The sequence below is a fragment of the Apteryx mantelli genome, chromosome 3 (genome assembly GCF_036417845.1).
Source record: "Apteryx mantelli isolate bAptMan1 chromosome 3, bAptMan1.hap1, whole genome shotgun sequence".
Taxonomy (NCBI): Eukaryota; Metazoa; Chordata; class Aves; order Apterygiformes; family Apterygidae; genus Apteryx; species Apteryx mantelli.
In genome coordinates, this window is record NC_089980.1 from 71,356,419 (window position 1) to 71,369,859 (window position 13,441).

Genomic DNA, 13,441 nt, shown 5'->3' on the forward strand with positions numbered 1-13,441 from the left:
ATGTCCCCCGCGCCCGCCCGCGCCGCGCCGCTGCGGCTGCCGCCCCCGCTGCCGCCGCCGCCGCTGTTGCTGCTGCTGCTGGCGCTGCCGCTGGCGGGCGGCGGGCCGCGCTACGAGCCCATCTGGCAGTCGCTGGACGCCCGGCCGCTGCCCGCCTGGTTTGACGAGGCGAAGCTGGGCGTCTTCATCCACTGGGGCGTGTTCTCGGTGCCCAGCTTCGGCAGCGAGTGGTTCTGGTGAGCGGCCCCGGCCCCCGGCGGCGCGCAGCGCGGGGGCGCGCATGGGAACGGGGGTCCCGCGGCCGCCGGCGAGCCGCGCCACGGGTTTTAGGCTCTTCTTGGAAAGCAGCTCCTCGGACAGACAGGTTTTGGGTCGGTTTTGCCCCTTCCCCCCCCCCCCCCCCCCCCAGTAATGGGTAGGTCTGAAGACCCTGCGGAGGGGGCCTCTGGAGCGGGGCCGTGTGTGAGATGGGCCTTCACCTGCCTCAGGTGAACTAAAACCTCTGAATGTGTTGACTAATGCTGCAGAGGGACTGGGGAGCAGAAAGATTTGCTGCGATGCTCATACAAGAGGTGACTGAGCAGCAGAGGGAGGCCTGACTTGGTCAGACAGACTGGGGAGCTCCCTTTTCCCCTGAAAAGACCCTAAAGCTCTGATCCTGCAAATAACTTTAATTCAGAAGCTGGATAAAACCTTTAGTTTGTGTGAGTGTTCAGTGGCTCAGGTCTTCTGGCCGTAGCCATTTGTGTTGCCATCTCCTTTGTGTGCTCTGCTACGTGCTTCCTGCGTGACTTTGAGTAAGTCACGTCATCTTTATAATGTGAAGGTGACAACAGATCTCTTGCAGAGCTTAATGCAATGTCCAAAGGTTAATGCAGTGTCCATAAAACAGACCAACATCACTATAAGCAAACCACTGTTTTCTGTAGACAGAATTCGACCTACTCTTTTCGAAGTTTCATTTAAGGGTTTCAGCAGTTTTTTAGCATGGGTTACATTTACTAATTAGTGACTTTCTGGAGGGGAAAAGAGTTAGTTTTGGGTTCAGGCCTTATTCGGAGTACTGTGCTCTGATACTTGTACGCAGATTCAGGCTCACACATTCATTCTTTTGCTGTTCTTCTAAAAAGACCCCAGAACACTTTAATGTAGTTGATGAAGTTGTTTGATACATCCCTGTTGTCTCCCATCTTCTGGCATGTATAGGAGTGGAGCTGCTTCAGGGACCTCTGATAGCGCTTGTAGTTGGTAACGTTGGTCTGTTGTTGACAGCTTCAGATGGAAGGTCATAAATTCTAGCAATCACCCAGCCTGTTTTCCTTTCCTCAGAGTTACCCAACCTTGGTCAATATGTTTCTGAAACTTAACACTTCTATTCCAACAGTTTTTAACATTGTTAGCAAGCAGTATGACAAAAAAAAGAAGCAAGAGAAGGATGTTATCTGTTTTTTTCATGCAATTGCATACTTTCAGATGAGAGTCTTTTTTTCAGGTTCTTTCATGGAGGAAGACTGTCTCACCCCCCCACACACTTTTTTTTTTTTTTTTTAATTTTTATTTTCTAAACCCACTGGCTGCCAGAGTCTGTGCTCATTTATGCTGAGGTGCCTTTGAGAAGGTTTCAGCAATATCCATATGGTAACTCCTAGTGTTACAGAAATGAAGTTAGAATCCAACTCAGGAAGAAAGATATGAACGCATTTGAGACATTCAGGTTCTGTACTGCTTTATTCCTTCACTTTGAATTTGTACTCATTTATGCCTAAATTTGCTGACAGGATTTTGCTGCTTGGCTTCATCTGTAGAAAGGTAAATCCTTTCAGACCCTTTTCCCATAAATACTAGCAGTCACAATGTGTATTGCTGTTAGAAGGTTTCCAGCAGTAAGGCTGTTTATGCATTAAGGACTGTTGCATGCTCCTCTTGGAATGCCTCCTTCATTACAGTGAAGGAATGGAGCAGGCTGAAAATAAATAATGCTCTATCAGTGATTTATGATCTCTGCCCATGGTGAGGGTGAGAGACCATTCTTAATGGAGCAGAGGTCAAAACTTTGCTGTGGATTGGGGCAGTTGGGATAGTGACATTACTGGATCAGGTGTTGATATGATGGAAAAACAGGACAGAAATTTCCCTGCCTTGCAGAGGTGGGCTGCAAAAAGAGGTCATTGTCTTGCTTCTCTTCTAGTTCCTAAGTCTGCATGCACTGGCCCTCTGGATTGAGGGAGAGGTATGTCTTCGTGTTAGAGCCTGTTTGTAACGAGAGGGGGTCTTGCGGAAGCACGTTGTTGCTGGAGGACATGCCTTCTAGTCAGGCTTTTTTGGTTCACAGCCTCGCATGTGCTATGGCTATGGCACTCTGCAGTCAGGCCTCTCTTCCCCTCTGGGACTACGAGCGTGAGCTCGCGTATCAGGTTAATCAGCTGCATTTGGCATGGCAGACTCTGGACTAGGAGAGAGATAAAGCTGCTGGCTTGCATGTTTGTGGGCTGCAGATGTTGCAGTGTGGGGAGCGGAGCAGGGGTGTCTGGTTGATGTGTGAGACTGAAGAATAATAAGTCGTATTAGTCCAGAAAAAGCACATTCCTACTGACACCTGAGCTGCTTACATGAACTGCATATCTGTGCTCTCTAGTAAATTTTCCAGATCTGCGTACTGAATAAGACTGCCATTTTTTCCATTCCTAAAGTACGTCTGCTTTGTGCCATAGCTCCAGATAAAATCTCAGGACCTTTCAAAAGTGGAGTGCTTGAAAAAAGTAGAGTATGGGGAGAGAGGGCCAAGAGAAGGAAATCTTCGATAATTAAAACTGTTACTTTCTGAAGTGATTTTATTCTATTTCCAGTGTCATGTAATAGCATGTGCCTCAGTGTGAATGCAAATAGGAGCTGATGATTTCAAATCACTTTTCTTTGTTTTCATAATATGTCAGCAGCTATATTTTTACTGTATATTTTTAGGTGGTACTGGCAGAAGGAAAAGAGGGAGCCCTACGTGAAATTTATGGAAGCAAATTATCCACCTGGGTTTAGTTATGAAGATTTTGGACCCTTGTTTACAGCAGAATTCTTTGATCCCAACCAATGGGCGGATATTCTGAAGGCTTCAGGTGCAAAATATGTTGTCTTAACTTCGAAACATCATGAAGGTAAATGTGAATGTTAGTAATTGCTGCATTTCTGTCAGCTGAAGTAAAGCCCAGGCGACTTTCCTGCTTGCTAACAGAGAGGCAGAGAAAGACAGGCAGACTGATTTACCTGCCCCAACCCAGCTAAAGAGGAAAAGACCCATCCAAGAAGTATACATTCATTTTCCTGAGCCTTACATGATAGCTATAGTCATAAAGCTTTCACAGAAGGAGGAATTGGTTGTGCCATTGTTCTCTTGCCTGAAGCAGTGGGTGCTGCTGAGCTTCCTGCAGTAGCTATAGTTCATTTCCAACTGTTGTGTAATTTATTGCCTAAGGGACCAGCAAAAGTAAACTCTGTGCTGTTTTATGTATAGAACACTGCTGTGTACAGGCAGTTAACTAGTTCTGCAGATTTCTCCAAGAAATTTAGAGTATGTTCCAGGAGTTCACTTCAGAGTTAGAAACACACACAGGGTGTAGCTCTTCCTGATGCTGTAGAAGCTAAAATCTGAACCGGGTCTCTAAGATGACGGGTGTCACACTTGCACCGAAAGAAATAAGGCAGAATGTTACAGCTTTACAGCTGGGGATGAAAACACAGATATGAGTGATTTGCCTAAGGTTATGCAAGAAGTTTATTATGAAGAAAATCATTTTGTGGATTGCCTGAGCCATTGTCCCATTATTTATTCTCAACTCTCAGCTCACACCTCCCATGCTTTTTTTTTTCTGCTTTTGGTAACTCCTGTTAAGATACTATAAGGTGGTGTAGCTAGCTGACTGGTAGATTTGACTGAACTTTCAAATTTGCATGCCTTTTCTATGAAGGTGTAGGAGAACTTCACAGACACCATTGATTTTTGACACCATAATTGTAAGATGCTCTGCAGACAAAAGTAAGGAAAAAGCATGGTTAGAAAGAAACATGGTAGCAAAGAAAAGCATAAAATATGAAGAAACAATATGACAGCACATCTAGTGAACATTGCTTGTGTTTGGGGAGATGTGGTATGGGACAGGCAACTAGTAACTTGTGAATTTTAATGCCAGTTCTGATGCACAAAATTCTGATCCTAGTGATGCCTGTGGCTTAATTCCCACTGACTTCAAAAGAACCAAGATTGATTTAGTCTGTCCAGTAGCCTTGGGCATGAATTTTTAACTTGTTTGTCTAGTAGATGCAATTACATGTATTTATTTCACAAAGATATTGTAAGATTTATTAGGCAATGCTTGTAAAGCAGTCTGAAGGTGGGAGCTCCTCTGGTGGTGAAACTTAAAGGGCTTAGGCTGGATTGCTGAATGTCTGAAAAGTTAAATTCCTCCTGATACTTAATGTTGATATTTTAAAAGCTATTCCAGGAGTTTTTGCACTCTGCTTATATACATCTACTGACTGGTTGACTGAGCTGTTATAAATGTCAAGATAAATGAAAAGTGAACATTTGCATAAGATGTAGACAGAAGGGAGGAGAATAGTCTTTGAATGTAAATGAGAGCTAGTGCATTCTGCAACTGAAAGAGCATTTTGTCTTCCTATTGTTGATTGCATGTTGAGAGTTTATATTTGAAACAGTCTCTGGAAATCCAGATGTCTCCAAAGTTGCTATATTTTTGGTTAATTTAATTGGGACATCTGAATGGAGCGAACAACTAAGGAGGAAGGAATAATTATCCTAATTTAGCACAGACCTGGAAGTTGCATGTTTTTAAACACATTTATAAATGCATGTGTGTGGAGGAAAAAAAATACATATACATCATCATAAACACATCTGGCATTGAATTCTGATTGTAGGACTACTGACAGTGGATAGACAGAGATTATAGAAATACTTTACACCATGATAACCATATTATTACATATATTATTTTCATCTCACACACACACACAGTTGCAAGCTGTGGAAGAGGAACTATAACTTCCCCTCTTCTGCTTCCCTTTCTTACCATTTAATTTTCTCTTTTCAGGCTTTACTTTGTGGGGATCCAAATATTCTTGGAACTGGAATGCTATTGATGTGGGACCAAAACGAGACCTTGTGGATGAACTAGCAACATCTATTAGAAACAGGACTGATTTGCATTTTGGTTTATATCACTCCCTATTTGAATGGTTCAATCCTCTCTTTCTTGAGGATGCCACCAATGTATTCAAGACAAGAAAGTTTCCAACCAGTAAATCATTACCAGAACTCTATGAAATTGTTACCAAGTACCAACCAGAAATAATTTGGTCTGATGGGAATGGAAATGCACCAGATACTTACTGGAACAGCACTGGTTTCTTAGCTTGGCTGTATAATGACAGGTATATAATGATGCTATCTTAAGCTCCTAACCTGAAACTCTGCTCCATTTCTAGTTGGTCTCATTTTCTGTATATTTTGTGGAATCTATTGCCTCTACTCATGGGGACTTAACTATATCTTAGTTTTTCTAGAATATAAAGTGTCAAGAATGCAGGTCTTCCCTGGAAGAATCAAAGCTTGCTTTAAAAAAAACAAACAACCCCCCCTCCCCTTTATTTTTTTTTAATCACATCTGCAGTTCATCAGTTAAGATGATATCAGTTATTCTACCTAACTATATTCTTCCATAAGTATTGTGTACTGCACGGGCAAACAGGATAGCAGAATAACCTAAGAATATGGGTATATTGTTGTCATCATGGACTGGACATCTGACAGTGGATGTGCAGTGCAGCCTGCTTTCTTGCAGATCTCATGGGAAAGTTTTCAGTATATTTCCCTAAGAAATGCTGATCTGAGCCTTTTACTAGAAAAGGATGAGAATAGGATCCCTGAAATTGCACTCAATTGAATTGTAATAAATTAGTAGTGCAGAAGTCACCCTAAATATTTTCTGGGGGGTGAGGAAGGGGATTCCACTGGTTTTGACTGCAGTTCTTAAAATAAAAATCATAAAATATTTCTATTTTCAGTCCAGTTCGAGATACAGTTGTGACAAATGACCGCTGGGGAGTTGGTAGCATCTGTAAACATGGAGGCTTCTACACTTGTAGTGACCGGTATAACCCTGGACACCTTCTGCCTCACAAATGGGAGAACTGTATGACTATTGACAAGCGGTCGTGGGGCTACAGGAGGGACGCAAAGCTTGATGATTACCTCACAATTGAGGACTTGGTCAAGGTACAGTAGGACAAATGGGTCTCATACAACTTCTGCTTCTCCCTTCTGATTATTATATGGTATCATATTTCAATCATATTTTTAATAAAAAATACTGTTTTAATTAAATAATGAATCCATGAAATCATGAATCATATTGTTCATTTGCAGCCTAACATTGGTAGGATGGAATATCCATGTTATTCTTATTAATTTTATAGGAATGACTATGAGAAAAGTTACCTAATAAAAATAAAGTCAGTTTCTTAGAAACTACTTCCTCTGAGTAACTGGCCAAAGACTGAGAGTTCACTGATCTAGAAAGTCTCTCTTACTAGTTTCTGGTAACTTCACTTATAAGTTGATGAGAAGCAAACAGTTGCGATTTCACAGCTCCTATTTAGGAACTGCTGATTGAAGGCTACATCTTTTCCCATTCTAGCTAGAAACAGTTTATACCTCTTAATAGTCTTTTACCTTGCAAAGAGAAACTTCTTTTTTTTTTTTTTAATGCATTTGTATTGCAGACATACAAGTAAACACTAGCAGATACAGGATATCCTGTATTAAGATATTCAATGTATTAGTCTAAGGTGTTGAAAAAGAAAAGGTTTGAAACTTAAGAAAACTGGATAAAAAGAAGACTTATCTTTCAGAGAAAATGCATTTAATTGTGAAATGCAGCTAGTAAGGGGATGACTGTTTACTACCATTACTTAACCTAAATCTGTTCCCTGCAAGAGAAAATTTCAAATTGAAGTAAGCTCTTTTCAGAAGCGGAATACTAATTCATTCAGTAGCTTGTCCCCAGCTGTCTGCTCCTCAGACTCATACATCTCAGTCCTTGATCTCTGGAGGGCAGTGTGGATGTGAACACAAATGCTGATGGACTATAAAAGGATCAGCAACCTGTTTGCAGGTTACTAAGTTCACAACCTGGCATTGGTGCAGCCTCTTGAAGCCAGAACCTGTGATCATCAAGGGTTGAGATTAAAAGATTTATTAGTAAAATTGTTTACCTATTTTTCTGTAAGTTGCTCCTTGGATTAATAGATTCAGGGAAAGCTCTATTCCAGGATGAATGAGCCTTTGCATCTAGATTACATGGAGTAATTTTTTTACTGTTATGTCCACTGACATGAAGACATATTCATTTTTCCATCCTCTTTTGGCATTTTTATAGCAGGAAATATTCATTTTATAGTAGGAATTTTCATTTGAATCTCCATCTGTACATTGCATCTGTTACAGAAATAGTCAGTTATATGCTACATGCATTTTACAGGCCCTGAAGTCTATGACTACTATTAATATATGAATACTCATTCTGTTGTTGGTTCTATTTGCAAAAGGTAGAATACTTGGGAGATATAAATAGTACCTTCAGAGACGAGATGTTTTCTTTTATAAATAAAACATTGAGTGCTTCATTTTCTTCTAAATATTTTGTGAAAACTGGATACTAAATATCCAAAGCTTCCTACTGTTTTACAGTTGTCGCCATAAAATAGGGAGAGCATTAAATAGAGGAAGAAGTTGCTTCAGCTTCAATAAAAATGATGAAGTGGCATCTATGGGCCCTATTCTCGTATAGCGAAATAATCCCATTTTATTTGTAAAACTCTCATGAAGTTCCTGCAGAAGTAAAAAGTGTTAAAAAAAGTTGTAGAATCTTAATCAAATGTAGATTCAGTCAGAACTATTGGCGTGAGACTGTATTTGGGCTCTTTTCTGTCATTAAAAATTGACAACAGAGCTTCCTCGTATGGGAGCTTAGATTTTGCATTGACTATTGGGATGGCCCCCCCAAGCCTAAACACACAGCAGTAACATAGCCAGTTCAGTCCATTATTCTGAAGTAATGTACCAGGCTTTAGTAAGTACTTCAAAGTGTATGTTTGCTTGTTTGTTTGTTTTGACCATATGTTCTGTGTGTGTGTGTGTTTAAAAACATTTCAGCAACTTGTAGAAACAGTATCTTGTGGGGGTAATCTCTTGATGAATATTGGGCCCACTCATGATGGTCGCATTGCTGTTATATTTGAAGAACGCCTGAGGCAGATGGGTACCTGGCTGAAAGTCAGTGGAGAAGCCATCTATGGAACTAAACCATGGAGAGCGCAGAATGACACTGTCACACCGGAAGTGTGGTAAGGCTACTGAATCAAAATGGAGTCAATATAATGCAGCAGAAGCTTATATGAAATTCTTCATGGCTTACAGCTTACTCTGTATACTGGAGAGAAAAGTATGCTTTTGTCAGTTTAGCTGTGCACATAAAGATGTGTATAAAGATATAAGTAGACAGTGGGTGTCAGAGAAGATAGTTTGGGATGATGCTGAGGCTGAAGGGAAGATTGCATGTGTTTCCTTAATGATCTTGTGTTTCTTAATGTAGCTGACAACAGAAACTGTTTAAAAAAAAAAAAGTATAGAACTGCTATGAAGTGTTTATCTAAACAGTAGAAATACTTGTTGTCACTGTTGAAAGAGAAACAGAGGAGAGAAAGAGACTAGAAATCTGTCTAGCATACTCCACATTTCTTTGTGAGGTAAAAAGGCATGGGAAAATGATAGCAATTGCTTGGTCACTAAATCAGCCAGTCTCTGAACTCCACTCTGCCTCTGTGCCTCACAGCTGCTGTAACACCTAATGATCTGTAAGGGTTTTTGTCTGACTCTCTTCTCTGCTTCACTGGGCTTTCTTTTACTCTTGCTCCCAGTAAGATCTGGCTATCTAGCTGTAGCCTTGAAATGCTAAAACATTGACTCTTTAGTAAAATAATTTCTGAGAACAATAAAAAAAATTGCAATTAAAATGAAGGAAGCCAGGAGAAATGTTTCACATATGTACCACAAGATTACCAAGGACAGACTGTGGATAATGTCTGCTGAAACTCAATTTTTAAAAATTAACTGTGCAGGATGAAAGTTTTATTGTTGCACAAACTCCTATTAAATTTTTCTGTGGAGTCACTATATGCTTGAGTATGGATGCGAATTACCATATTTCCTGACTATAACCTGCAATTATCAGAGTCCCTCTGCCCCACAACCTCCTTCCGACATGACTGAGCAGCAGTGAGTATTATATACTTGCTAAAGATAAAACAGAGGATCTTTAACTTCAGTTCTTTAATAGTCTCTACTGCCTCTAGTTTGTTGGAACACATTTGCAGGGAATAGTAGTTTATTAAAGTGTATGGAGTATCTGAAATGAAGGATATGCATGTGAAAATGTAATTAATGCCAACTTTTCAAATCTATTTTTCCTATCTTGATATATATGACTTTGATATATACCACTCTGGAAGACTTACAGGGAAAACTGACATGCATTTCTGTTCTCCATTTCCAACCAGGTACACATTCAGTCCTAAGGGCGGCAAAGTCTATGCCATTTTCTTTAACTGGCCAATCTCTGGAACTCTGGCACTTGGTGAACCACAGGCTAAGGTTGGAGAAACAGAGGTATAGACTCTTCTCCCCCTGCTCCTTTAAAACAGAGAGGTTTTTAACACATAATGCAAGAAACGAACATATTCTCAAGGCATGTGGAAAACACCTCAAGTATTTATCATGTTCCATCAGTGTTTGTTTTAGGCTTCTGGTATTTGGGGGAATGCATAACTCTTAGAACAGAGAATATTAGAAGAGACCCAGCAAAATGTTAGTTTTCATTCCAGGACCTTCCTTGTCATAGTCTTCCCAGTGGGATGTTTCTTCTCTAACAAATAAAGCTGGACCTAGTTATTGCTGGGATATGTTTTAGCTTGCAAACTGAGGATCAGAAAAAGAGGCCAAGTAGCAGGAAAAAAACTGTGCCAACCCTCCTGTTCCCAGTATAGATTCTAAGCCAGGATTTTTCTATAGATGTGTCTATTCTCATGACTTTGCATGGTTATATTGTAAGTGTTGCAATGGTGCAATAGTTTCAATCAGGGCCTTGCACAAAGGGAGAGCACACAGTTGTATTTTAAAGGACTTTAGTTGCCCAGGGATACAAAATAGCAAGTCACTGTGACCCTACCTATCTGTCTTAAAGCCATGCTGAGAGGTTGAGGACATTGAAACTGCACCTACATTTGCAATTAGTGTGACCCAATAGGAGCAGATTTATAGGGCAGAAAGGTTAGTGCTCAGGACTTGATATCCACGCTACATGCACTATGGGCTGGGGGGGGAGGGTTCACTTTGGATTAGCTTTATTCTGGTCCCATGCACTGGATGCTCAGTAGTAGCTGAAGTGCATTGTGTGTTCCTGAACTGTGTCTTCTGGTTTAGCTTCTTCTGAAAAGAGTTGAAACAGCTCTGTGATGAGGATGAAAGCATTGCAAGTGAAGACAATCAGTTGTTTCAAAAGCATACTCCAAACATGATCTAAAACACAAATGTAGATTCATCTTGAATTTTGGAGAGGCATCTAGATTGTCTGTGCAGAAGAATAATGTTTCTGTGTGACAAAGACTGGTCTTCTTCAACTATTGCCTTAAGCTGCTCTGCTGTTTTCAGCATTTCACACCAGCTGGCATAAGCATCTCCCCACAGAACATATTTGTGAGGTGGTTGTGGGGGTTGTTTAGGTCAGCTTTATTCAGAGACAACTGTCTGCACTCTGTAAGAAACTGATGCTAATTCAAAACTAAATTCTACAATGGGAAACTGGCATTTAAGACATAGGTGATATGAAGCTCAACATTCTGGTGCCTAATCCCAAAATCACATGCAAAATATGTTCAAAAGTGTTTATATACCTTTTATGGACCTAAATACTTCTCAAATTTAGACATAACACTACTAGCTTTATTACTTACATGTCCACTTTGCAAGTATTTTTGCAAAGTCCTACAACCTTTAATCAATCTTACCATTTGGCTGATGAGTGGTATTTAAGGATAATCTGAGAGTAAAGTAGCCATGGAGGAACATTGCTTTTGTCAAATATGCAATTGTATGTACTTTGAAAAGGCTTTATTTTGATTATAGTTTTGGTTTCTATTTCAGGTGAGGCTGACTGGCCACAAGGAACTGCTGAAATGGGTTGCCCTGGGAGAAAAGGGAATGCTGATAGCTCTACCTCAATTAAGTCTTAAGCAGTTGCCGTGTCAGTGGGGCTGGGCTTTGCAACTGACCAACATAAACTGAGCCACCTACTCAGGTGGTGGCAAATTGTTCCCCCCACTGTCCCCCTGCAGACTCTCATCACTGGTTTCTACCTCTTGCTTGCTTCCCTGAGAAACATCAATCATTTCCCTTCTTTCTAAATGAAAGATGAACTAATATTAAAGGATTGAATGGAGAGTCTCATGGAATCTAGTACTAGACAACTGAATCACTGTGCAATTTGTTTCAGCACCTACCTTGACCTCTCCGCTCTTCTTTTGAATGAGTTTCTTGCCAAATTATGTGAAGAAAAGAGGTGCTGCATTTTTAAAGCCATGAGAAAGAAGAAACCTAACTCAAGCGCATGTTAAAGCAAACATAGCTGTCAGTGATACAACTTCTTTAAAGCAAGAAATAACTTCCAGAAAAATGTACATTAAAGAACAACTGACAGTTTTGGAGAATAAGCTTTCCTGTTGCTTGCTAAAAACTGGCAGTTGGTAGTTTCAGATGAGGAGGGTAATGTACTTGCATGGAGAGTTCTGTAAAGGTTAGGAGTTCACCACAAAAATGTGGAGGCAATGCATACTTACATCTTAATTTCTCATCATGAGAATCATTAATTTTTAAGCTCCCACCTTTGAATAATTCTGTCCATTACTGGGATTAAGTACAAAATTTATAATCAGAACTGTGAGGGTGGGGTTTTTAGCTGTTCTTTGTATCATTTTATAAGGTTTTATGCAGTTACTGGGGTGCCTTCTGTGGACTATAAAAATAAGTGTTGTCTTCAGCAACTGATTATTTCTTTTTAAAAAAAAACTTAGTCACTAGGGATCTTCAACTTTGGCAGAAAGACAGCATTTAAGCAGAGGGTGGATTACATCCAACTAGAAAAATTCCCAAACTCATCATGTATCAGGATTAGAAATGATAGAGCTGCAATGTGAGGTGTGCAAAGAGGGGAAGGAGTAGGATAACAAAAACCGTAAGTTATTTCAACATAGAGATCAAAGGTTCTTTTTCTTAAGTAATACAAATAAATGCAAAACTATTACTCTACAAGTTACATTTATTCTCCTTTCAACTGTGTCAAAGCTTTAAGTGATGGGCCAGTGAGGTATTGCCTATTCTGCTATTAAAGTTATTACACTCAAACTTTACATTAAAATATTTTATTACAATACAGACAACTGGGCTCAAAATTAATACAAATTAAGATAAAATATTTACAAGTTGTGTACAGCAGTTGCTGTTTGAACAGCATAAACAAGAGAACTTCTAAAAATCCACATTCTTTAAGTATTAAGCAATAGGGATACCACCCCCCAGCATGTTGGTGAGGAATGTGCATCAGCTGGCAAAGACTTTCTGAACATTATCCAAAGAGTCTCTCATTCTTCAGAAAGTCAAGGAAGAGGAGTTTTCCTTTATAAAAAGAAAAGCTTTGGGGAAGAAGAGTGTGCTCTGTGCTATTCTTAGCTCATTGTTAATTTTTTTTCCAAAACTTACCATATCCCAGGCAATTTTTTTTTAAACAACTGTTGTAATACTGTCATGAGATGCCTTTTGGATGAAATAAAAATAATCATAAATAAGGAAGAGTTTAGCCACTTTTTTAATATAAAAGTCTCTACATACAGGAATTCTTTTGGTGAGAGTATTTTAAAGGGGTGTTTTAAGCAGAATTCTATTAGATAGAACAAATATGGGTCACTCCCAACTTTTTCAGTATGTATGTTCCCTCTGCTAGTCTACCACTCCTACACCATTATAAAATTAACCCAAATCTCATCAGTAGTCACAAGGGATATATTATAAATACATGATCTATTCCTATTAATGTGCAGTTCATTTCTCTAGTTGCTGAGGGGTACTAAAAGCTTCATACACATTCGCAGCAAAGTCTTTCACTTGTTCCATCATCAACAGGTCCTGGAAGAAATTGAAAGAAGAATTTGCTTAAGCAACACACCCACCACTTTCCTGTTTTTGCTGCAGTACTTAATTGCATTCATCATGAGAAAAGCACCTGGCACTCCCACGGAGATTTAACTCAAATTTCTTGTATTA

General features: G+C 39.8%; 2 protein-coding genes across 3 annotated transcripts in view; one reads left to right on the forward strand and one right to left on the reverse strand.

The window, feature by feature from the left end:
• On the forward strand, nucleotides 1-12,966 carry FUCA2 (alpha-L-fucosidase 2). Its single transcript, XM_067293627.1, has 7 exons — nucleotides 1-236; nucleotides 2,962-3,149; nucleotides 5,103-5,442; nucleotides 6,076-6,286; nucleotides 8,225-8,415; nucleotides 9,628-9,736; nucleotides 11,270-12,966. Exons 1-7 carry the CDS (start codon nucleotides 1-3, stop codon nucleotides 11,408-11,410), a joined length of 1,416 nt encoding a protein of 471 aa, XP_067149728.1. The 3' UTR covers nucleotides 11,411-12,966.
• Nucleotides 12,847-13,441, reverse strand: part of PEX3 (peroxisomal biogenesis factor 3) — a 23,433-nt gene continuing 22,838 nt past the window's right edge. For both annotated transcript variants that reach the window (XM_067293626.1, XM_067293624.1), the window contains one exon: nucleotides 12,847-13,303. In XM_067293626.1, the coding sequence (XP_067149727.1) occupies nucleotides 13,220-13,303 (84 nt within the window). In that variant the 3' untranslated portion in view covers nucleotides 12,847-13,219. The remainder of the gene's footprint in view (nucleotides 13,304-13,441) is intronic.